General features: G+C 43.1%; 1 protein-coding gene across 2 annotated transcripts in view; it reads left to right on the top strand.

Annotated features, from left to right (window-relative positions):
- Positions 1-17,572, top strand: part of LOC144720576 (BMP and activin membrane-bound inhibitor homolog) — a 28,220-nt gene extending 10,648 nt beyond the window's left edge. Inside the window, exons 2-3 of one of the 2 annotated variants that reach the window (XM_078597408.1) lie at positions 10,996-11,289; positions 13,809-17,572. In XM_078597408.1, coding sequence (XP_078453534.1) covers positions 10,996-11,289; positions 13,809-14,311 — 797 coding nt within the window. In that variant the 3' untranslated portion in view covers positions 14,312-17,572. Of the gene's footprint in view, positions 1-10,995; positions 11,290-13,805 lie in introns of both variants that reach the window. The other variant, XM_078597398.1, reaches the window with a different exon arrangement.
- Positions 17,573-24,175: the final 6,603 nt, after the last annotated feature.

Below are 24,175 nucleotides of genomic sequence, written 5' to 3'. Positions count from 1 at the left end.
GATGGGTCAATTAATTACCACAAGGACGTATTGGATATGTGGTTCCTGTGTGCTGTGTGTGGGTGTGCACGTAGCCTGGGTGTTTGTGAGTGTGTGCTTTTGTTTGGGGAATGATAGTGTCGTGGTTAGCGCAGTGCACTGCCAACCCTGGTGACCTGAGTTTGATTCCCACTCACAACCAACATTGGTGACAGATATCTGAACTGGTCCTGGGCCTTTCCTAGATCGAATCTGCCTCAAATTAGTACCTTTGCATGGTTTGTAACCATCAGCATTGGGAGGTCAAAGGTCGTGTTTACCACCCACACCCTCGTGCGCCACACACGCCTGAGTGGGCGCTTGCTAACAGCAATTACCCCAACATTATATCTGGCCATACAGGGATATTTGTTCTTCGTGTATTCCAGCTAACTCGAAGCCATCTGGGATGTGTTGTAATTGTGGTTTTATTGATCACCACCCTTCTGTTGCTACGCTGTCCACATGGTCTCCTGCAATCACCCACAACGAGCATAAAACATGTATTTAGTGGTAAAGGCTCACCCTTAATTTTTTTAATGAATAATAAATAAAATGTTACATGGCTTTGCATGAATAAGTAAATTACATTCACATCGAAGAGTTAGCCAGGATATCAGCTGCAGCCTCAGAGGCAACAGCTCTTTTGCGACATTCTTCAACATCCATGGAATGTATATCAAGGCCTTCATGATGTGATTCTTATCATCATCAGGGGCTCTTCCATGGCCGTGAATATCGCTGTTCCTAATTTGTTCAAATGCATGAGTCAGCTACTGGCGATGTATTAATGAGACGAGCATGGTGATATTTTTCACAACGTTTTAATGTGCACTTTCCAAAGCGACCAGTGGATCTACTAATTTGCATCGATGTATTTTCCTCATGCTTGTGGCACCATCACGTTAGAACTTTCAGCAAAAATTGGCTCCTGAGTTTAAAATAAAATTGTTGTTTTTAAAAAATGCTATGACCTACGAAACACCATGAGGACTTTATTTACCAAGTCATCGTCGAGGCGCCCACTGCAGTAGCAGCGACGTGCCCAGCAAAAAATTCCAAAACTCCACTTGGGAGGGTGATCGTGGGGGCAGACCTAATTTGAAGGAAGTAAAGCCCCTCACTTGCCAGGATGGTAAACACTGCGCCTTAATTCTCCATTCGAAGTGGAATGAACATCTCAGGAATGCCAAGTGATTTTGTTTGCTTTCTCTCGGTACATTCACCTTCTCTCTGTCTCCCCCATACGTTGCCAAACAGCCATTTGGGAGACCTACCCTATGCACAATTTTGCCAGGTGTCGCTGTGGTCGGATCACTTAAAATAAGAACGATTGCGAGTTCAAATCTTGGTTGGATATTGGCTTTGCATTGATCAAACAAGTACTGTACCGCTTTATGGGAGGTCGGTGGTGGTGGTTCTGGAAATATCGTCATCTCTGGCATAAGAAAGTGAGATTTCACAATTGTACTTGGGGTGCTTAAGAACATGAGCACAACACAATGTATTGAGTTAAATATGGAGACATGATTACGGTGTATTGATCATACGAACAAGAATGTATTGAACTCATCATCACACAGCAAGGTAAAACGGGGCATATGGACAAATGCTTGTGATCTAGTGTCTAAAAGGCTGAGTTGGTGGATCGTGCCAAGCTCATTCGACCGAGACACCCTTCCTGCAGAGTCCGTTGAGGCGTTTGTCGTTGGCAGTACAGCAAGTACATTCTTTGTTTCTCTGTGTTGGGTTAGTTCTTCCCTTGTTTGTCCCCATTTTCTCGGGGCTCTCCACATTCCTCAAAAAGCGAATTTATTCAAAGAAGAATTTGCCAAACATGACAAGCAAGACACTAGTTCATAATAAACGTTTTTGGGTTAGATCGCGTTATTTATAAATGTGTCGTAACCCTCCCCCACCCGACACGGCCAATCAGCAAAAAAGTGTCACGTTGACAAAAGACAAAATAGTTCACTACTTTAGCCCACCGGTGTGTTGAAGAGTGAATCCACAACATTTACAGTTTTTGAGTACGACGTTTTGCTGGTAATTACATCCAGCATCATCGGGAAATTCGCCAGGGTAAACAAATAAATAAAATATGATTATGTGCTCTCAGCGTATAATCTCACCAAAACAGATATAGCAATGAGGGCCTATTTTTGAATATGTAAAAAAAAACCATACTGGCACAAACAAAACATATAATGAGGAATGTGGTGATTTTAAGTAAGACTGTAAAATCCTATTTCTGGTGAGGCACCACCTTATTGTCAGAACTTAAGTTAGCTATGAATGGAACTTTCCTCCAGTCAAATGTATTCTTACGCAACGTTTAACAATTTGCGTTTGCTATATCTGAGCCAATGAATGCATATCCACTAAATATACAAACAAAAAACATGAAAGAGGACCTGCACATTACAATAATTATTTTGTTTTCTTTCTTACCTCATGTTTTGTAAACACAATGTAATTGTTGTGTATGGTCCATTACATATTTAGAAATGTGTTCTAAGTGTACCCAAAGGCCACTAGGTATTGACACGTTCTGCAGATATTTTATGCTCCAGAACCAAGTGCTCTGGACAGTCATATTAGCTCACCGCAATTTATTAATTGAAAATTGGCAAAACCGCCTGGATTGCCGTGTTTGTGGATTACACCAAATTAATTATTCTAAGCTGGTCAGACAATGTCATTGTGCTAACATTTGTTGTACCGCAATTATGCCACTTAGTTGTTACGTGCTATGTGCACACTTGTACGGCTGGTTCAAATCAGGCGTTTATTGTTCGCATTACACGAGTGACACGTATGTCAGGAATGTACCAACATATTTCAGATTTGTCACTTGAATTTAAAGAGATATCTGCTATTCACACCATATGGACACTTATTTTTTAATTCATATTTTTTCGCTTTGCATAGTGCAGATGCATGTTCAGGTGTACTTGTGAGTACAGTACAATGTATCCCTTGAAATGTATTCGGTGATACTGCATTGGCAGTGGTGCACAAGCACAGATAACAAGAACACAACACGTTTGTCAATGAATCATTATGTAATAAGTAACATTTTGAGCATTGGTCCTATTTCATAACAATGTGTTATGAAGAAGGGTCATTGCCCAACACATTGTCTATTATATATACATTTTCCCTCTAACTGTGTGTATAAGTCCCCCTTGCTCGAAGAGCTCGTGAATCTCTTGATAACCCTATACATTATCAAACGCACCTGCTGGCAATGAAGATGCTTGATGCCTCTGTGAGATGTGGAAAATAACAATGAGTCCTGCATGAAGCCAACAGAACTAGTAATGCAGCAAGAGCGGAGAAGGTTGGGGGAGTTTTGGCGGGGGTCAATGTGAGGATTTGGGAAAAGAGTTTGAACATAAAGTGCGAGCGTGGAAACATCTAGAGGGTTTTTCTTCCAGCGTTTCGCAGCCTCGAGTAATTTAGTACGTGCAGCAAACACCGCCTCGAGAGGCCACCACTGCGGAGTTTGCGGTGTCGATGAACATTGCTCGGCGGGCGAAATTTGTAGCACCTCTATGAGTTAAGGTTGTTCAAGGACAAAATTATTGTTTTACTCGCCGACTGCTCACGCTTGTTGTAAACCTCAGCTGTGAGATTGTAATTTATAGTAGTAAAAGCAGGAGAGGTAAAAACAGTTTGCATGGCTTTCCCCGTTTTCCACTTGTCTCTTAGCTACCAGAGTATTTTCTTCACATTGCCACCGAGACAAGTCATTATCTTCACTGTTTACCCTCCCCACAAAGACTTTTCCAAAACGTTAGCTCGATTCTTTACTTACTCTCAGTTCTCCAAAACTGCATTTGCCTCCAAGTAATTTTTCTTAATAGAGACATATGTATGTTGAACTTCTTTCACACCGTACATGGCCAACCGTGCTATTCACAGGTGCAATGGAAGGACAACAAACTAAACACTAAAAGCAGTTGTAAAGAAATTAATTTAAAATCTAGATTTAAAAGTTAATAGTCCCAGTGGCTTCCTAATATCGGAAGGAAGAGCGTTCAATGGTTCGTCAAAATGTTCAGTTATTTTCAAGTTGTGTAACCAGGATACTTTTTAGATGGGTGGACAAACATGTGAGATGGGTGGAGTATAGTACAATATAATTATTGTTAATTATGCCTGGCCTGGGTGATGCTGTGGCAGTGCTTGTCTCACAATTGAAAGGTCAGGAGTTCAAATCTCGAGTTGGTATTGACTTGACTCATCATACTTGAGTTGGTTGATATAATGAACAGCACTTTGTAGAATGTGTAAAAGTGGTTGGTATATAAATAGCTTGGCCCCTGCCATAACATTGTTTAATTTTCACCACTGGGTCAGTACTGCCAACAAAGGTGAGTACTGCCAAATGATTGAGTATGGGGACACTTTAGACTTTGCGTTTGATGATTATGATTAATGTAATATTTCAAGTATTATTGGAAGAACCTTTCAGCGGGCCATAAACTTCACACTGCTCACCAACCAACATTTTCTTTGGTGACATAATATTCAAGTAGAACTATGACGAAAAATGGTTTGCTTTAGCCATTAGTGTGGATAGATGGCAGTTACGCCTATGCACACACAGACTAAAAGATTGCTAATGGCCCATGCCATGCTGGTCTCGGCTTCCGATGAAAAAAGGTTTGGGATATTTTAGTAGCAAATCACACGAGAGAAGAAACAGGCTCTTAGGGCGAGCATGTCAGAGTTCGCTGTGCCATTTCCTGGGTTACTGAGAAGCCCTGCATTCGGTTGAAACACTTATCCAGGGAAGGCCTGGATTGCATTATCTCCTGGCTTTCAGAGTTCTCTCTCTCTCTCTTGAGTGACATTCAACCCTATGAAAATTACATTTTATGGAAGAAAAAAAACATCTCTTGAAAGAATTAGAACAGTGACTGGTTTATACTCGTATTTGTTCAAGTAGTGGCCCAACACCCAAATGCAAGTTGCCCCTGAAAGAATATTCAAATTTGTAAGGCTTTTCTGTTCAGGAAAAGGATTACTGACTTGTTATTTTTACATAAAGGGTATTCCTTACATTAATAAGAGGTGAGAGACCATTGATTGTAGAACGATTCACCAGGCCTTGTTTATTTACAATATCCTTAGTTGTAATTCGGCAGAATATTTGTTGGATCTGTTGACACGACGGGAGGGCAGACCTCACCTGAGGATTTCATCATTCCTTCTGTTGAACGTTCCTAGATATTAAACAAGTTTTGGCGAACGAGCGTTTTCGGTGGCTGCCCCTCGTCTCTGGAAGAATATTGGCCAAAGCGTTGTCTGTAGTCATTGCTACTTTCAAGTTAATTCTTGTCTAGCTGCCAATGTATAAAGCATTAGACGAGGTATAAATATAATTTGCCTGTAAGCAACTACTTTTTGTGCATGCTTTACACGACGTTTTTAATGATGCTGTTTTTTTATTCCCACTATAATGCTATGTTTGAGGCTATCTGCATTATAATTACCATGGCAGATTTAAATTAGAATTAATTAGAGATACAGCATGGTATTTGATGATAAATGTAACTTAATTTTTATTTAACGATTATGATTTGCTAGCATTTTTTTCTCTCTTATCTGCTATTGTTTATTATTGATTTATTTTATTGTGACATGTTGTGTTTGTCGGGGGAAGCAGTGGTGTTGTTTTTGTTGATAAAACCCGATTTAAGAGCTTCTTGTCTCATGGGGTACTTCAGAAATAAACTGAACTGAACATTGAGATGAATCCATCTTGCAGAGGGAACCAAAGGATAAGATACATGGATATCAATTCCTGGTGAAAGATTATGTTGAAATAACTAAATCGCTCATGTAAATGTAAGGAGAGTGATTAGTTAAAATAATAATGTAAAACACCCAAAAATCACTGTAAAATGACATGCCTAGGAATTTGAACTAATATATAATTTAGACCTAAAACTTTCGTGCCTGCAGGATTTCATATTCTTGGTTCTTTCGGTAAAGTCACGTCGATAGAAAACAAAAATCTAAATCTACACCTGATGAAGACCGCTTGTGTTGCGATCAAAACGTCGTGGGTTTTTTTGCTTTTAATTTATCGAAGGAACCAAGAATACTAATATATAATGTTATTAATTAATTGTATTACATTTATTATTTGGAATGACTCCTGCAGTTGCAAGAATGTTGAGTTTCTCAAACATTTACTGTGGTGATTGCTTTTCTAAAGCTAATGTGTTGTTTTTTTGGAACTTCACCAATCCAGTTATTGCTATAATAACGCCATATTGTCATGTCTTCCGAGTTTTGTAGCCTCAAATCCGACCCCTATCATCAACAAAACATAATGAGAGTGGAATGTGTATGTTATATAAGATAGATCTGTCGATGATATTACACCAATGTCTATTATTACATGTCATTTTCTCTGCTCCAGCAGCTGATCCAGCAGACCCCCCCTCTCTCTCTATGTAAGGCCTCGACACAGAGGCATTGGGTCTCTGTGTGTCTATGTTGTGTATCTCTGTGTGTGTGTGTGTTGTCTCTCTGCTTGTGTGTCTATCTGTGTGTCTCCGTGTCTGTGTTTTGTCTCTCTCTCAATTTAGTTCTACCTGATGACAGTTGCTTGTGTTGCAATCGAAACGTCGTATTCTATTATTTAATGTATTTTCTTTCTATGTGACTTTACCGAAAGAACCAAAGAGTAATTCCTACAGTCACGAAAGCTTCAAATCAAGTTTTAGGACAAGCGGTTAACTTATTTAGTTTTTTTAATTGCATTCGTCGCTTGTAGGCAATCAAGAATTAATATTTGAGCAAACAGGCAGACTTGGTACACTTAGTTTCCTGTTATTGGGTTCCTTATATACGTGGGTTTATTCACCGGCATTGGTTCTCATAAGCTTGACTGCTGATGAGCCTGGATGTTATAACCCGTCTGCTTGTATTGAACCAATGCTGCTGAAATTATGCACGCCCAGAAGGCTGTCGGGCTAATGGGAGGCCGACATACTGTGCAAAATACACGATTGTTTTGTTATGTGGACAGACAGATCTATGAACGAGACATATTGCTTATCTATGCTGTGGGTTTATCATCTCAGAATTTGCCCCTCTAATATTATTCCGACCATGTCCCCGTTTGCTTCATATTCTCCTCTTACTTGCAGCAGAGAAACATACATCTACTCACACATGCAAACACGGCGTGTTTCTTTGTTTTCTGTGGACTGTATTCTCGCCGAGACTTTAGATCCATAACTCTTGCTTTCTTTCCATTCCTCACTGCTTCTCATCCATATCTCTTCCTCAATCACTCTCTTTCCTCCTTAACCTCTCCTTCCTTTCAGCAAATCGATTGAAAGTGTCCATTGGCGCTAAAGATTTTTTTCACGAGCGTAACGTTAATCTCACATGAAAAGGGGGAAGCATGCAATCATTGGCATTTCTTTTTTTCAAATCACAAACGGTTTCTAAATAAACGTACACCCTAATTTCGCGTAATACTATACCTTCAAAGTAAACGAATCTTATTTAACACAAGCAAAAGGAATGCAATGTTCCGCTGTTACAGGGCACTGCTGGGTTGTTTTCTGTTTGTTTCAGTGTCAAGCTGGGAGTTATTATGGTATTTACTTTTCTTTGCGTAAACCTTTATGTTCCGGAGTGTGGTGATCGTAGCGTTCTCGCAGGTGGCAAGCTATGCGCGCCAAACAGTGAGTCATACATTCAACGAAAGCCTCGTAAGGCCCACTGAGATATATAGCTATTTATCAGAAGCGACCTGACCACAAATGATAGCTCAACGAAGTGGATAATCACGCGGAAATGTATTGCAGCCAAACACTCTAAAAGCATGTTTGTAAATGTGGAGGGAAAACTGCAAGACCCGGAGAAAACTCCACGCGACCACGGAGAGAACATGCAAACTCCAAATATACAGCAGGCATCAGGGTTGGGATCGAACTCACGACCTCCTGTATACCAGGCGAGGGAGTTGACATCTCGAATTTGTTAAATACCAAATACCAATTGAAATACCAAATGCCAATTAATGCACAATCATTGTATCACAACGTTCGGCAGTAACCTTCTGTCATACCAAATGCATTAGAAGTTTCACGTCATTACTATGCACATACAAAACATCTGTTGAAATTGTCCATTGTTAATTATTGGAAATCAGTTTAAGTAAGCGTTGGTGTTGAGTTTGCAATATAACATTTTACAACACATTTTATCATTGCCAATTTTATTTTTCCAGTTTTTATTTTACATAACTAAAGTTTGCCTAACAAACGTTGAATGTTTGTGTCCCATCTTCCTCTACACCTTGGGCATGTATTATATATTTCATTCACAATTATATAGCAATGTGTGAACGTTTTACATTTTACTTGGACAATTCTTGCTCTGGGATGCTAAATTCATTTGTCACACTCAGTCACTCACCCGTGTGTCATTGTTTATGGTTTTAGCTGGAGAGTGTGAAATGATGACGTATGCACTGCTTCCACGAGCCAAAATACCCAAACTGTGTTAAGGGACATTTACAGAATGAAGCTTGCAAAAATGTTGGTGTTTGTGTGTTTCCGTGAGAGTATACCTAAGTGTGCAAGAATGTTGAAACTTTACAAAAATAATTTGATTTGCTCAGCGAGGTCACAAATTACTGCTGTGAAAACTCGAGTCATTGTAAATCTTGGAGCACGTTATTTTTCAGTCCCAACACCGATAGCATGTTTATTAAAACATGCTAAGGTGCTGCCATCATGGTGCACTGTTCAGCACACTGTGCCTGATATCCACAGGTCGCCGGTTTGATTCCATCTCCCAGCACATTCGACCACTATTGAGTTATAACGTAGCCATCACAGTGGCATGTCACATACTATCGCCAAGGCTCAATGATTGCAACTCACTACTCAAGAGGACGTCTGGAAAAAAACATTACCAAGGTCCAGCGTGTATAAAATCCCTTGGTGCATGTCGTGACAGTTACTGCAAAATCCGATCATGTCCGTCCAGTGCTCACCAAGCTGCATTGGCTTATGATTCCCGAACGAATGCATGATGAGGCTGCACTCATTACACACACAGTGCTTGCCACAAATGAACCACAATACCTTGGTGATCTCGTCAAGGTGCATCAACCATCACACACGGACTACCATCATCCTCGCAGCGGCTTTTGGTTCGCCATCGAACAAAGACGGTTACTGCATATGTTTCCAGATGCACTTCTGCGGCCGTCTGGAACGCTCTTCCTTCCAATATTAGGAAGCCACTGAAGCTATCATATAGATTGAAAACTCATTTATTTAGAATTGCTTTTTGTGTTTAGTTTGTTGTCCTTCCCCCACATCTCCTATTAGCACGGGTGGCTACGCATGGTACAAAAGAAAGTCAACGTACATACGAAACAATGGGAAGGACTCCTTAAAATCCCCCCCCCACTGCCAAACCACCAGTAAACATGAATACTCCAGTTTTGCGATTAGCAGGTCACTTCTGGTGGCGTAAAGTGTGGGTAATCCTCTTCCTAGATGTCTGGCCAGCATTGAAGAGTAGGTCAAACTACTTTATATTGAGGACTCCTCTGGAGGCTTCATCCAGTGTAGGCCCTTCTGACACACCTTTCCCATTGAGTGCACCACTCTCTCTTTTACACAGCGAACAAAAGCAGCATAATGTGTGGCAGAGGATAACCTCTTAAATGACATTGGGCCAAGGAGTTATGCCTCGGAGTAGAAAACGTATAACAGCAAAAACATTTTTTTTTAGAAGCCAACGGTGGTTGTCCTGATAAAGGACTGGACCCTGCCATAATAATGTGGAATTTGCACTACTTATAGCCACCAAAAAATACATGCTCTGACCAAAGCGTATTAAGGGCAAGCTGACCGCACATGCTGCATAGACTGTCTGGTGAATGAAAACTTTGCACTCGCGGGAGTTGAAAAATAGTCAAATGATCGCCCTGCCAGTCGAACTCCATGACTTAAACAGCTCTCTGATGCGTTGCGGGTTGTACTTGCATGTTTTTCGGGCCTGACGTTTCAACGCTCCAGGTGCTGGGAGCCTCTTCAGGAATGTAATTGAGCAAGCAGCTCGTATTTTCCCTCAATTATACAGCATTGTGAGCTGCTGCTTTTTGCTGCTGATTTCTGCTGTTGGCTGGGTGACGTTATTTATTTACTTCATCTTGGAGGAAATTGCAGTATCAAGATAAACACAAAAACTGTATCTGAGAGCTATGCAGCACAACTACAAGAACCTACATATTGATATGCATAACTATGACCTTTCAACAGTTTATCCAGCTCAAGTATTGGTGAATCTCCACCTCCTCCTTCGTATGGCTGATGTAGATGAAGAGCAACAACTATTATTATACATGATGTGGTGGAACCAGATGATTGCGTCTGGAATTAGCGGAGTGTATCTCTGTGACGATGCCTCCTTCGTATTTGTGAATCAGCCATTGAGTCATGATCTGTTCCAAGGATCTGTTCTGTGCGACCACAGTCACCACACACTGAACAAAGAGTTGTTTTATTTTCCATTTGCTCCTGAAATTGATGCGGTTTAGGTTTGCCCAAGTGCTGATGATGATATTGATGGTAATTATGATGATCAACTGCACAAAACAGGTACAACTTTTTATTTTACCAGGTCAAGCCCACTGAGCTACAGAGCTCTTTTTTCAGAGGCGACCTGGCCACAAATGATAGCTCAACAAAGTGGCTTATCAATTTATAGCAGCCAAATAATCTAAACGCTTTTTTTGTAAATGTGGAGGGGAAAAACTGGAGGACCCAGAGAAAAATCCACACGACCGCGGGGAGAACATGCAAACTCCAAATATACAACAGTAGTCAGGTTCCGGATGGAACCCACGACCTCCTTTATGTTGAGCGATGGAGATAACATCTCGCCACCGTGATGCTGACACTGATATCACTGTGAATGCAGGCGAGATCCGCTGCTACTGCGATGCGGCGCACTGCGTGCCCACGGGCTACATGTGCAAGTCGGAGATGTCCGTGTGCTTCCGTCGCCTGTTGGAGCCCACGGACCCGCGCTCGCCGCTCGCGCACGGCTGCATCGAGGCCCTGTCGCCCTCGCCGCCGCACCCGTGCCACGCGCCGCGCCCCCGCAACCACACGGGCCGCTGGCCGGTCGTGCGCTGCTGCCAGGACGACATGTGCAACTACAACGCGCTGAGCGACCGGCTGCCTGCACTGCCGGCTCGTGCAGACACCCCCGGTGAGAACTGCACCATTGTTGTGTTTAATTTGTTGTCCTTCCCCAGCACCTACGGTTAGCCCAGCTGGCTATGTATGGTGTGAAATAAGTTCAACATACATACATACATAGAGATCATAACCCCTGCACCTCATGCTTATCTGAGTTAAGGAATAAGACACCAGGGATGTAGAGTTTATTTAAACACATGGCATAGATAGGTTCTAAATATAAAACGTTGGTAATAATCGTTATACTTTGCATTGTATCTATACTATTGGTGTCAATTCCCATACATGCCCTCTGTGTGTACCTGATGTGATTGTTCAATAACATACTTTTGGAGAGAAAAAACGTTTAGATCGTCAATAAGATTAATTTGCTCCCACGTTGACTGGACATGAATGTCATGATACAGTATTTTGTTGTTACATTCATGTATTCCAACTCGGACCAAAGCACCCACATTTTTGGCTGAATTACTATACGACAAACACTGCTGATAGGGAATATATGGGCACGTCATTGATCGTTGAATGAGAGAGGATGATTGAAGTGATTCAGATGTAGTTCTGTGATGTCATCTTCCAAGGCTGGTCCCCGACTTAATTTATAAGACTGCTCGCTCTGAGAGTTCTGGAATATTCTTCATTTGCCACTTCACAAATTAGGTTGTAGTTGATGATACAATTACATGGGAAAGTCCAGAAAAGGGTTGCTGCTATGAAATTCGAGTGTTGTTTGTAAGTTCCATGTGCTGCCTTCTTGGAGGTGACATGTGTCTACTGTGCAGCAACTGCAGGTAGAGGTGTGGTGACATCAATGGCTCTGGCTATGATGCCAATCTTCTTTCAATCTTGATTTTGCTCATAATATTCAAAAGCATCCACACCTTTCGTACAACGACAAAAAGTGCATTAACACTGCAAGTGGTGAAACCAATGTTGATGGGCAGTCAAATGGTTGCTACCGTTTGGTGTCTCGCAGCATTGGCTTTAGCCAAGGTGACTTCTTGATCTTAAAAAAAAAACTTTATTAAACTGCTTGTTTTATTGATTTTAATAGCAAATTATATATATGAACCTTATGGCAGTTCCCCGGGGTACCATAATACCTCGGCTCTCGCATAATGTCCGTGATGCAGTAATTTTTAGTCTGCTGATGGTCGTCGATGCGGCAATCGGCTCATCTCGACGAGCTGTACATGATGCACCACTACGGTGCGTTCAGGGTTTCAGCGAAATCGTCCTCGCTGCGTTTGGACATCGCGGAGTAGCACTGATTTCGGATTGATTGGAACTCCAGTCGCGGAGTTAAGTAAACCCCTCGAAAAAATAGTGTCCTAGAAATAAAATATTGAATTGCCTCGGCCATTTTGTATTATTTGCTATCCCGGGGTACCGCCATAAGGATCATATATTTAAAAAAAACTGTTCTTAAAATACATAATTTTTATGTTATTTGTGCTGGTAGACCTGACAAATGTGAAAAACAACCGCGTCTGACATGCTACGCAACTTGGCAATGTTATTATTATTATTAATTATGGCTGCTAAAACAATGACGCACGGTATAGTAGCTTCCCAGATCAGTTTCATTCACGGTTTAGCAGCTTCAATGTAAAGGGTTAAAAATCCATCGGCAGGATGCTTGGACAAGTCGGGGAAGTCATTCTTAAAAACCCCCAAAGGTTAATGGCTCTTGTCTCCTGTGACCTTGCTGGTAATGGAGGGAGAGTAATGTGTGGTTAGCTGAGACCCTGCATTCCGCGTGTGTATGGGTGCTCGTGTGTGCACGTTTGCGTGCATTTGTGGGTATGTGAGTGCATCAGTGCTATGATAGTTAGAACCCTGCTATGACCCCAGTGACCGAGGTTCAATTCCAAGGCATTGCATCATATGATATGCACCTGAACCTGGTCTGTGTATCTTGTGGGTTAGCTCAGACTAAGATTCATATCGAGTTTGGTATTACATTGCAGAAACCGCCCTCTCGCATAATTATCCTGTGCCCCTCAACAGCATTCGTTGCAACAATGTAAAGAGACGTTAGACTACTCATGTGCATGCCCGTATTGATGTGTGGATGTATATGAGTTCATCCTGGGTGCAGAGAGACTTGGAGGTCACTGCAGTGCCTGTAGTTGATCATGTGACATCCAAACAAAGACCACAAATTTGACGAAGCAATGATTGTTGCATTAACAACATGGTCTATATGAAACACAAGTTGGTTGGGTTTCAAGATTATTATAAAATAAAACCATGTAGCCAAACACAAGCACACTGCTTTGGGAGCAATTCCATGTGTGCTGATATTCAAAGTGTGCTTGTATCAGAATCTATCCTTTGCCTCCCCCTCCCCCATCAGTGTGATATAGGAAGTGTTGCTTATATCAGAACTGCGCTTGCTAAACGTGCACCATCTCTAGCTTCTACCACAATATCAGGGCCCACGTGCGCGTCCGCTATTCTCACTCCGCCTCCTCCCTTGCTGCTGCCCCCCCTTGCCCCCCCCCCCCACCGGTGGTCCGGCAGCAGCAGAGCATGCGCCGCGGGGCGCCGGCGGTCCCAGCCGTGGTGCCGGAGGCCTCCCCGCGGCGTGGCCCCCGTCGGACGCGAACGGCTCGCGCGAGCTCTGGTTCCGCGCCGCCGTCATAGCGGTGCCCGTGGCGGGCGCCCTGGCACTCGCCCTGCTCGTGGTGCTCGCCCTGCGCATGCTGCGCAGCGAGTCGCGCTGCCGCCGGCGCGACGCCGGTGCCCGGCGGCGCCTCCCGTACAGCTGGCCCCACCGCGAGCCGCCTGGGGAAGGCCGCCGCCGCCGCTGCTGCTGCCCGGCGTGCGAGAGGCTGGGGTGCGTCCGCCCAGTGCGCAGGCCTCCCCCGGCGTGGCCTTCGCTGGCGCCCTCCTGGGGCCACGTCTACGGCGGGCAGAAGACGGATGGCGGCGCGGGCGGCGCGAGCTGCATTCGCAAGCCGATGCCGTGGTCCCTTGGACGCTGGGGCTCGTCTGGCAGCGCCAACGAGAAAGTTGCGTTTGTTTGAGGCACAGCCCGGAGAGGGGGTGGGGAGGCTGCTGCTGCTCCTGCTGCTCCTGCTGCGTTGGCTGCTGTGGCCTCAGACTAACAGTGGGAGATGCTGTCGGTGTTGTTATTCAATTGTACACAAGTTTAAAGAGCACATCGTTTCACCGTCGTTAAAATGGGCTTGTTTTTCAGTACAGCATGGTTATATATCGTTCACTTTTTTGTGTAAGCCTGATGTTGTTGAAAGGAGTTAAAAGAGAAAAAGGTAAAAAAACAAGAATAACTTATAGGCCTATTTGGAAGACTTCAGGGCAAGTCTTGTGAAATCTGGGGAGGAAGCCCTGAAGAGCCGGGCCACAGAGCCCCCGTGTGTGGACCGAGCCGTCACTTTGCTCCACGGACTATCTTCGCTCCTCGTGGTGACCTGACAGCCGAAGGGAATCACTGCTGATGAGGAACTGAAACTTTGTGAACTGCAGTGCATGTTCACGACAAATACACGTGTCTTTTTTACGTATCTTTTTTGTCTATGTTTATGTTTTAAGTTTATGTTTACTGTCTTGCAGAGCGGACTATGGCTGAAGCCACTTGGTAAAATACTGTAGAGTGTGTGTTTTTTTTCCCCACGTGTGGACGCATTATTCTTCAAGGATGACGTCATGGTAATTTCTAAAAAAAATGTAGTACGTCAATTTTACGGTGCGTTTGGATGTTGTCCGTAAAGTTGGTTTGGGTTTGCTTGTCATTTTAAAATAATATATTTTCCCTGTTGAACAGAACACTTGTGGTTTGTCTTATTAACGTGCGATATTATTTAATGTGTCCACGACACTTCCGGCAATGTCATTCGGATATTTTTTTACAGAACACCTCCAGCAGAACTTTAAACCCATATGACAAGTAATGTTAATAACCCTTTCCCAATTGGGATGACGTATACCTACATGTACGTCATCCGTTTTTCTTTTGATTCTGTTCCGATGATGTACATGTGCATATTTTTTTTTGTTATGTGCATGCATTTGAATATTGCCTGGAGCCATTCTATATTAAGTGTGGTTATTAAGTTAGCGCTTTTGTGCACACACGTACGTGTCCATCATCACAACGGAATCGGAAGGAAAACTTTATCGGTACGTCTTCAAGTCGGAAGACGTACCGAGGCTCCCTCAAGGCCATGCGGGGGGTTGCGTGGGACAGTTTGGCTGCAGCTATCACAGAGTGCGGTCGTGCTACTACAGTTCTCTGCAGTTAGTACAATGTCTTTAAAAACAATGGCTCTCTGCCTTTCTAAATAAAATTCATGCTAACTGCTTGTGCATTCCGAGATTCAGTGGTGAACGAAACCTACCTTGCAACTTGCGGAAGTCTTGGAGTGGGAAATGGTTAATTTCATGAAGCATTTAAAGTACTTTATTACGATTTATTGATGAGGGTAAGGCATGCAATAAATAAAACGTTGCAAACGCTTTCCTGATAACCGCTAAACATGGAATGTGGTAGATCAGTTCTTTCTTCAGGATGAAAACTACTCTTACAAATGTATTTGTTTATCTGTGACCACTGATCCCACATATCGGATGTGCATATTTATTTTATAATATGCAGGAATGTTTATATTGGTTGTGGCCATTCCATATTAAGTGTGGTTATGAAGTTAGTGGTTTTGTGCACAAATTCTTTTTTAAAGCTCCATTCAGTTTTGCAGTTCCATGTCCCTCTCTCGGCTACAGATGTCTTGAGATAAAAGTTTAATACGATTTATATTTACCACACGGCTACCATTAGCACAGTATTTACAATGTTAAAAGTAGCTGTGCTGTTTTTGTCTAACCAAGGCAGGGAAAATAACATTTTTCAATGCACGTTCTGTCCCCACGAGGGTTTGATATGCGGGATGGTCTTTTAAACACACACAAAACATTGAGAAAATTCATTGGAGGATCTCGCAATCTGCAAGGCTCAATGAGAAAGAGAACAATGGAGAAATGTATTTGTTTAAAGGGAGATTATGCACCTACAAAAGTGACCTTTTAGGCGGTTTAGTTTTGTTTCACAAAGGCTAAGCGTTGAGCGCAATTCACGTACGTATGTACGTTGAACGTCTTTCCTACCATATGTAGCCGAAAGTGCTAATCAGAGCTGCGGATATCGGAGTGCAGCAGTTTTTGTTTTTTGTCCAAGCGACGTGCGGAGTCTGCTTGGCCTGTCGCCTTCGGCCCGTTCCTGCGGCCCTCACGAAAAACAGCGTCATGCAGCGGACCACGCAGCCCCAGCTATTTTACAAAAAAAAACATTCCCCTGTTTTCTTTACATATTATCATGCGCAAAGTCCACACATTGTGCGGACCAATCCGTTATATTTTTTGTTTAAACGCACGCTGTATATTTATTTCTTCTCGTGTTTGACAGCGTGTCCCAGTGGCAGTGTGGAAGCACGGGGGAAGTGAAAGTCCACAAGTTGGAAACCCAACTTAAAACAGGGGAGTTATGGGAAAGGGATCAGGGTGAACAACAAGCCGGTCTCTCGTTTCTGACAACACAGGGAACAGGGACAGCGTGGCGGAAGTGGCGAGGCAGCCAATAGAGTTCCTGCACTTAGCCCCCACTCACCCTCTTCTCAAGAGGTGTGCTGGGTTTTGAGATATGTGTTTAAAATTCCAATCTCCCACGTAAAGTTCTATGTTTTTCGTGTTGGTCTATAGCGTAGTTGCTCGACTACGATTGATGCCTCCGACTCTACCATTCATGTCGCAGCAGGACGTGCCCTTTGTTAAATGGGTGGCGATAGTCAGCTATAGCCACGGGCTCCGCAAGCTATCACAGTGGTTGTTGAGCATGTAGACCATGATTGGACATCACAGCAATCGGTGTATGCAGCATGTGGGCTGTTTAGTACCTAGTCTCTGGGGCTGTGAGGAGCCATGTGAATAAGGTGGGTATCATGTTTGGGTGGCCCTTGGCCCACACGCCTCATTTGGCTGTGTTTGCAAACAAGCGGCACTAACCCCTCACCCTGCCTCCCTCAAGTCAAGTCATCAGATTAGAGGCCAAGGCATCCCATTTCCTCTCAGGCATGTCTAATGGTATTAACATAAGCTTTAGAGGCCTACTGTATAAAATGCCTGCAGTCGGGCAAGTGCTGACTTATTTGTCTCAAAGGTGGCGTGCTTTCTATCTTGGGATGATAATGATGATTGGTTGATTGGAAAGTGACATTTACATACCATCCCCTTACCCGTGCCAGCTGTACTAAAAATACAACTTCCCAATAAGCAAACTTGTTGGAGCCATTCCTTTCTCCGTGCTACCATATGCCACGTGTGAGAATGTATGGCGTGGGTTGGCTTATCCAAAGGATGACTTGTTGGTCAATGAACAATTGTTTCGGAACTCTCGAATGTTATCTGTGGGCGTTTTCATTTGAAATGCATCTCGCGTATAATTAAGAATCCAGACTGCAACTCAAGCAACGTTTCAGATTGAGTACCCTGAAGAGACATTCCGCAAACACTTTATCACTAAATACCACACATCTGAATGTCGACAAAACAACAAAGGCATGCCGATTGCAAGCCATAGCTGTTTAATCCCCCCTTATTGTGACTCAAACTACTCTTTTGGAGACTTTCTAACTAAACACGTTCCTTCGGAGTGGGCAGGTAGGAACTTGGTTGGACAGCGCATTTGTACGATCCGTGTCAAGCGGCGCAAGCTGCGTGGGGCGGCGCATCACGTGGTGCTGAGCCCGCCCGAAGCGCTCTATGAAATACAAATCGAGGGCGTGGTTATGCACGACAGACAGACAAATAATCCCTGGTGGGCAGTGGGGAACTGTTGTTCCTACTTGTATTAACTCTGTAACAAGGGGTCATGATAACTTCCATGAACGTGATACAATATTAATACATATGAGTATAATGTACGTATTGCAATTAGGGACCTCGGCCTATATAAAGCCAGCCAAATTGAGAAAAGGGTTGCTCTTTGATCCATTTGCCCATTGGATGGCTCAGGAGGTAATGCTATCACTAATTAAATACTCTGAGGACAAATACATGTTTTGAAGCTACATAATCCATGCATATGCATGCATTTTCTTGAAACAGAGGTGGGGACTGATTAGATGATAGAGCTTTTCCATTAACAAGGCAAGATACAGCCCTAACGGAGACAACCAGCCCTGCTGCTAACTAGCAGTGAGGCAAAACTATGTGTCTAGCATTTGAAATATATTTTTATATTTTCCAACTCATGGTTTAAACATTCTAATATATTTTTTTAAACTATCCATCTGGAAGGGAATGCAGTTTCACAGTGTGCTGTGTGCATGGAACACGTCTGATTTTTTTTGCCAAATACTTTTATTTCCCCAATGTGAAAGTCATGCAAATGTCTAAATCAATTAGTTATTCATGATTAAAGTTCAATTACCAGCCATGCATAATATAATAATGGTGCTGATAATATAAGCATTTAAATAATTATAAGGTTTTGTAATGGTTGCATGAATATTTAAATGATGAGGACAAGGATTATGACGACTGATTTGCATGTATGTTGAACTTCCTTCGCACCGTTTGTGGCCAAGCGTGCAATTCAGATATGAAGGTCAGACTAATGGTGATTGTGAGGAAGACGATGACGATGACTGCGTAGAACCTGAACATTGCGACAAAGACCATGAGAACGAGATGGCAAGCCCTTCAGTGGAGTTGCAGTGGCAACTATGACGTAACGCAGGGGACACGCGACCAGTGCCCACCAGGTCTTGCTAACAAATGTGCCACGGCTGCATGCTCTCCCAGCAGTCACTCCGCGAGCTCCAGGGCGGCTGCCACTCCATGTCGCCAATTTGCACGACCATGTCTGACGGCGGCGGAGCAGCTGGGCTCTGGTGACGAGAGGAGCGCTATTAAAACAGCGCGCAGCAATCAGTTGGAGCAGCCTCTACCGCGCACACTCCCGTATTTCCATGGGCTCCATTGAGTTTAAAAGAACTCACAACGACCCAACGTAGAAGATCCCTGGTTTTGATCCTCCACAAAGCTCATCGACCACCCTAAACTGCATTCGTACAAACCATGGCAGATGCGGATACCCGATGCACTAATGATACATTAAAAGCTCTACAGTGTGCGACCGTGGTCATCCAGAACAGACCATAACAGCATATAACTACGCAATGCCCAATCCACAAATACAAAGGAGACATAGGAGCGATCCACTCGGCTGCTCCTGATGAGGTTATATGGCTTGACCACCTGAATGTGAAATTATAGTTGTTGTTCTGCATCTACATCAGCCGTACGAAAGAAGAAGACGGTTTTCATGAAATGAAAGGAATCGTAATGAGAATTTTAGTTCTTGTTCCAAGCCTGAGCCTAAAGGCGAACAAGCTGTGAGTTGGTCTGTGTTGAAGACTAATAGTGCTGCAAAGGTTTTCTAGGGAAAGTAATTTTCCCTCTACCGATTCAGAACCAGAATCTGTATTTATTCTGGATAAATCCGATGAGCTATGAAGCTCTTTTTCACAGATGTCCAGTCAGAAGGATACAACAGCAAATTACTCTATTTCCTAAGTCAGGTAATTGTAATCCTGAAAGTGGCACTGTTTTATTGAGGAAAGTAATACATACTCTTCGGTTATTTCGGTAAAGTTACATAGATAGAAAATTAATATATCACGACGTTTCAATCGCAACATAAGCAACCGTCATCAGGTGAGACAAACACAGCAGGAGAACTGCTGTCTCACCTGATGATGGTTGCTTGTGTTGCGATCGAAACGTAGTGATCTATTAATTTTCTATCTACGTGACTTTACCGAAAGAACCAAAGTGTATGGATTCCTGCAGTCACGAAAGCTTCAAATCAAGAAAGTAATACAATTACTAGGTTATTTTCAAGATCTTATTTTCGAATAAACATGTGAGTTAAAATATCTCAACGTATGCTGTATTAAGCTGATTTAACCCCCACATTTCAAAAATACTGAATAGATGTAGCACTATTAACGTCCTTGCAATCACCCACATTGCTTGCACAATTTTCCCCTCTAGTTTTTTATGATAAAACTAGCATAAGTACCCGGCGTTGCCCGGGTGAAAAATATATTTCTTAATAACCTTACATATATACACAGATGGGCTGCTACCCCTGCCCCCCCCCAGGCACGATCTCCTCGGCCGCTGTGCAGTAATATGTACGGCCTATAGTGTGGTGGGGTGTCGAGGCCTAGTACCGTGCAGAGCCTCCGGCCTCGCCTAGATTGCCCACCCGGCTGAGGCTGGGTACCGGGGCCGTTACCCCCCCCCCCCCCCCCCCCGCGCTACAATAATGCTGTCTAATCGCTATAATTTTATAATCTACCGACCCTATAATAGTAATTTCACACATTGTGGTGGGGGGGGGAGTGAAGAGGACGTGAAACTTTAATGAATTTACCTCAGAGTCGCGTGTTAATGCGTGTGCATATTTTTAACGGGAATTAAAAATGGCGTCCACCCCGCAGCGAATGCGTCGCTACCCGTTGCCAGGGGCAACCGCCGTCCAATCAAAATGCGTATGGTCCGGCGACACACAGACAGACAGATTTGCGATTTTATATATATAGATATCATCGTTATACGTACATGTAAACCTACAAATTAAATAACAAATTCGTGCAATAGTAATGATTATCTGGTTAGACACGGAAATGCAATGGTATTGAATGCACCTTTTAGTTTTATATGGTAAATCTGATGAGATTAACACTATTACGTGTAGTGCATTGCTTCAAAAAATGGCGGAGGCTGTCAATCTATATAATGCCTTGCTGCAGTGGCAGGCAGGTACTCGTAGACAGCAGTCTTATCTGTGTAGGTTTTTATATGGCAACTCACTGCCATTGTATACGTCTCCAGTTTCAGTTAAAAGTGCAATAAAGACTTAGCTAAACATCCCGAGCAAGACGCTCCTGGAAGTAAAGTCTTGAGACTATTTTTATGTTTTTCATGTCCTGAGTTTAAGTACTCAAACTGGTCATCAATGACTGCACAAAATAACTATTGTAAAAAAATGGATTTGTACTTAATTATAGTACGACCACCTATGATGACTTATTTGCGTACTTATCTGCATAACAGAAAGCCTTTCTATTCTCTGGGTCTTTCAGTAAAGTCACGTAGATAGGTTAAAATAAAAAAAACTACGACGTTTCGATCGCAACACAAGCCGTCGTCATCAAGAAAAGGGGGTTAGCCTCTCAAGGCAAATTGTTTATAAAGGTTTAAAATGGGCGTAGCCCAAGTGTCAACAGCATGGGCGGGGTAGCTAATGTTAATGCAAGGGAAGTTGCTGCTAGAGGTGATGGGAGTAGTGGGTAGTGCTGGTGCTGGTGGTGGGCTTCCACCAATAAAGGGCTACTGTAAATTGGGCATAGCCCAAATGTCAGCAGCATGGGCGGGGTAGCTAATGTTAATGCAAGGGAAGTTGCTGCTAGAAGTGATGATAGTAGTGGGCAGTGATGGTCCAACAAGGACTGAATGCTGATATACCGGCCCTGGTGAGACACTGCCTCACCAACACTTACTTCACCTGGAATGGAACACTCTACAAACAAGTTGAAGGTACCCCAATGGGTTCTCCCTTATCTCCGGTTGTAGCCAATATTTTCATGGAAAATTTTGAGACATACGCCATCCAGGCATACACTCTACGTCCGCCCTTGTGGAAGAGGTATGTAGATGACACGTTCGTCATCTAGCCACATGGCCGACCAGCTCTGAACCAATTCCTCAACCACATTAATTCCATACACCCAGCCATAAAATTCACCATGGAGGTGGAAAAGGATGGCAAGCTACTATTCTTGGGTGGTTTAATCTAAAAGAGACCAGATCGCTCAATGGGTCACTGTCTACAGGAAAGCAACCCATACGGATGCCAACTTAAAACCTGACTCCCACCACCATCCATCCGAGAAGAATTCCCTCATCAAAACTCTACACCATAGAGCTCAATGTATTTCCAACCATCATCACCTAGCCAGTGAACTGAAACACGTACACCAAGCTCTCAAGACGAATGGATATTCAGACTACACAATCCGTAGAGCTATCACCCCAACCATTGGGAAAGAACCATCTGAGGACCCAATCAAAACTATCACCTTGCCATACATAGCAGGGGTCACCAAAATATTTCCAAAATCACAGGATCCAGGTTCGATTTAACACAGTACATAAAATTCGAGATCTGATCCCATCTCTGAAGGATGTGATCCCTGACATGCAATACCCCAGCATCTACAAACTAAGCTGTGTCTGCGGCAGTAATTACATTGAGGAAACAAAACGACATGTCTCGGACCGTGTTCATGAACATAAGGCAGATTTGAAATACGGGACGACCAATAACTCGGTCATGGCTGATCATTGTGTTAATGTGGTTGGCTCACACAAAATAGATTTCTCTAAGACGAAGGAACTTTGCAAACCCACTGGCTATCAACAAAGATTCGTTCATGAAGCCATTCATATATACAGACATAGACACAATTTCAACCGAGAAGATGGGTACAAACGTAGCAATCACTGGTAGGACGTTATCAACCAGTTTAAGTCATAACTGGCTGTAATGTTTGCATTTTAGACCTGGCAGCCCTTTAATTGCTGGAAGCCCACCACCAGCACCATCACTACCCAATATGACCATCACCTCTAGCAGCAACATCCCTTCCATTAACATTAGCTACCCCGCCAATGCTGCTGACACTTGGGCTACGCCCATTTGAAACCTTTATAAACAATTTGCCTTTAGAGGCTAACCCCCTTTTCCTGATGATAACCGCTTGTGTTGTGATCAAAACGTCGTGGTTTTGTGTTATTGTCTTTGAAGCTATCTACGTGACCTTACCAAAAGACCCAAAGAATATGAATTCCTGCAGTCATAAAAGCTTTAAGTCAAGAGTTTCGTTTAGAGGTTGTAGCAAGACCTACGAGGTTCGTCCAAAAAATATAGTGTGACTAAAATAAACATTATAAATTAACAAAAAAAGTTTATCTTCTTTGATACTGATAAAAGAATTGGGGTGTTTTGGTAAATAACAGTCTAAAGATATATGGTTAAAATAAAAAAAGCATATTCACAAACGTCTGTGAACAAGGTACTGGCAGAAATTATGAGAAAGTCAAGCAAAATCTAAAGTTAGCAAACATCGGGGCGCATCAAAGTGGTGCTGGGAAAGAAAAATAAAGCCAACTGATGTTTCATCAGGCAGTGCGGATTTCTCAAGGAATGTTGAAACTACAGCTGTGCTGAAGACACATTTCAGAGGGAAAATGTTATTTCTGAGAGCCCTGTTGGCAGTTTGGAGTGTTTGGGAATGAATTCGAAGCAACGTTAATGGTGGGGGTGAAAGCACCCCTGGTGGGCCCGTCACGGTTGGTCTCCGATGGAGCCAGTTTGTGTGGGCAAAATGAGTTTCGATTTGTGCGGCTGAATACAGAATACAGGGGGAGACGACCCTTGAATATCGCGGGGGTTACCTTTTTGGAAAGAGCTGTGAAACCCAAAACCGCGAAAGTCGATACTTAAACCATCCCTAAAAGGATGGGGTTAGGTACACGGCAGCCAAAACCAGACACCACGATTGAAATAAGTAGTTACCGTATGCCAAATAAACTAAAACGAAAATCATTGAAATAAACATGTAAAAACCTTACACAAAAACATTCTGAGACAATAAATAGCAGTGTAAATACTAAATACTGTACTAATGTACCTGAATACTGAATATATATGCTGTCTGGCTGCTTAAGGTTAAGCAATCATCACGGCACACACCACCATGCCTCGCGATTGCCTCTGACTGCCAGTTCACGAAACTGTTGCACCT

The sequence above is a fragment of the Lampetra planeri genome, chromosome 1 (genome assembly GCF_965212315.1).
Source record: "Lampetra planeri chromosome 1, kcLamPlan1.2.h2, whole genome shotgun sequence".
Taxonomy (NCBI): Eukaryota; Metazoa; Chordata; class Hyperoartia; order Petromyzontiformes; family Petromyzontidae; genus Lampetra; species Lampetra planeri.
Note: the sequence above shows the minus strand (reverse complement) of the source record. Positions and strands in the feature narration are given on the sequence as shown.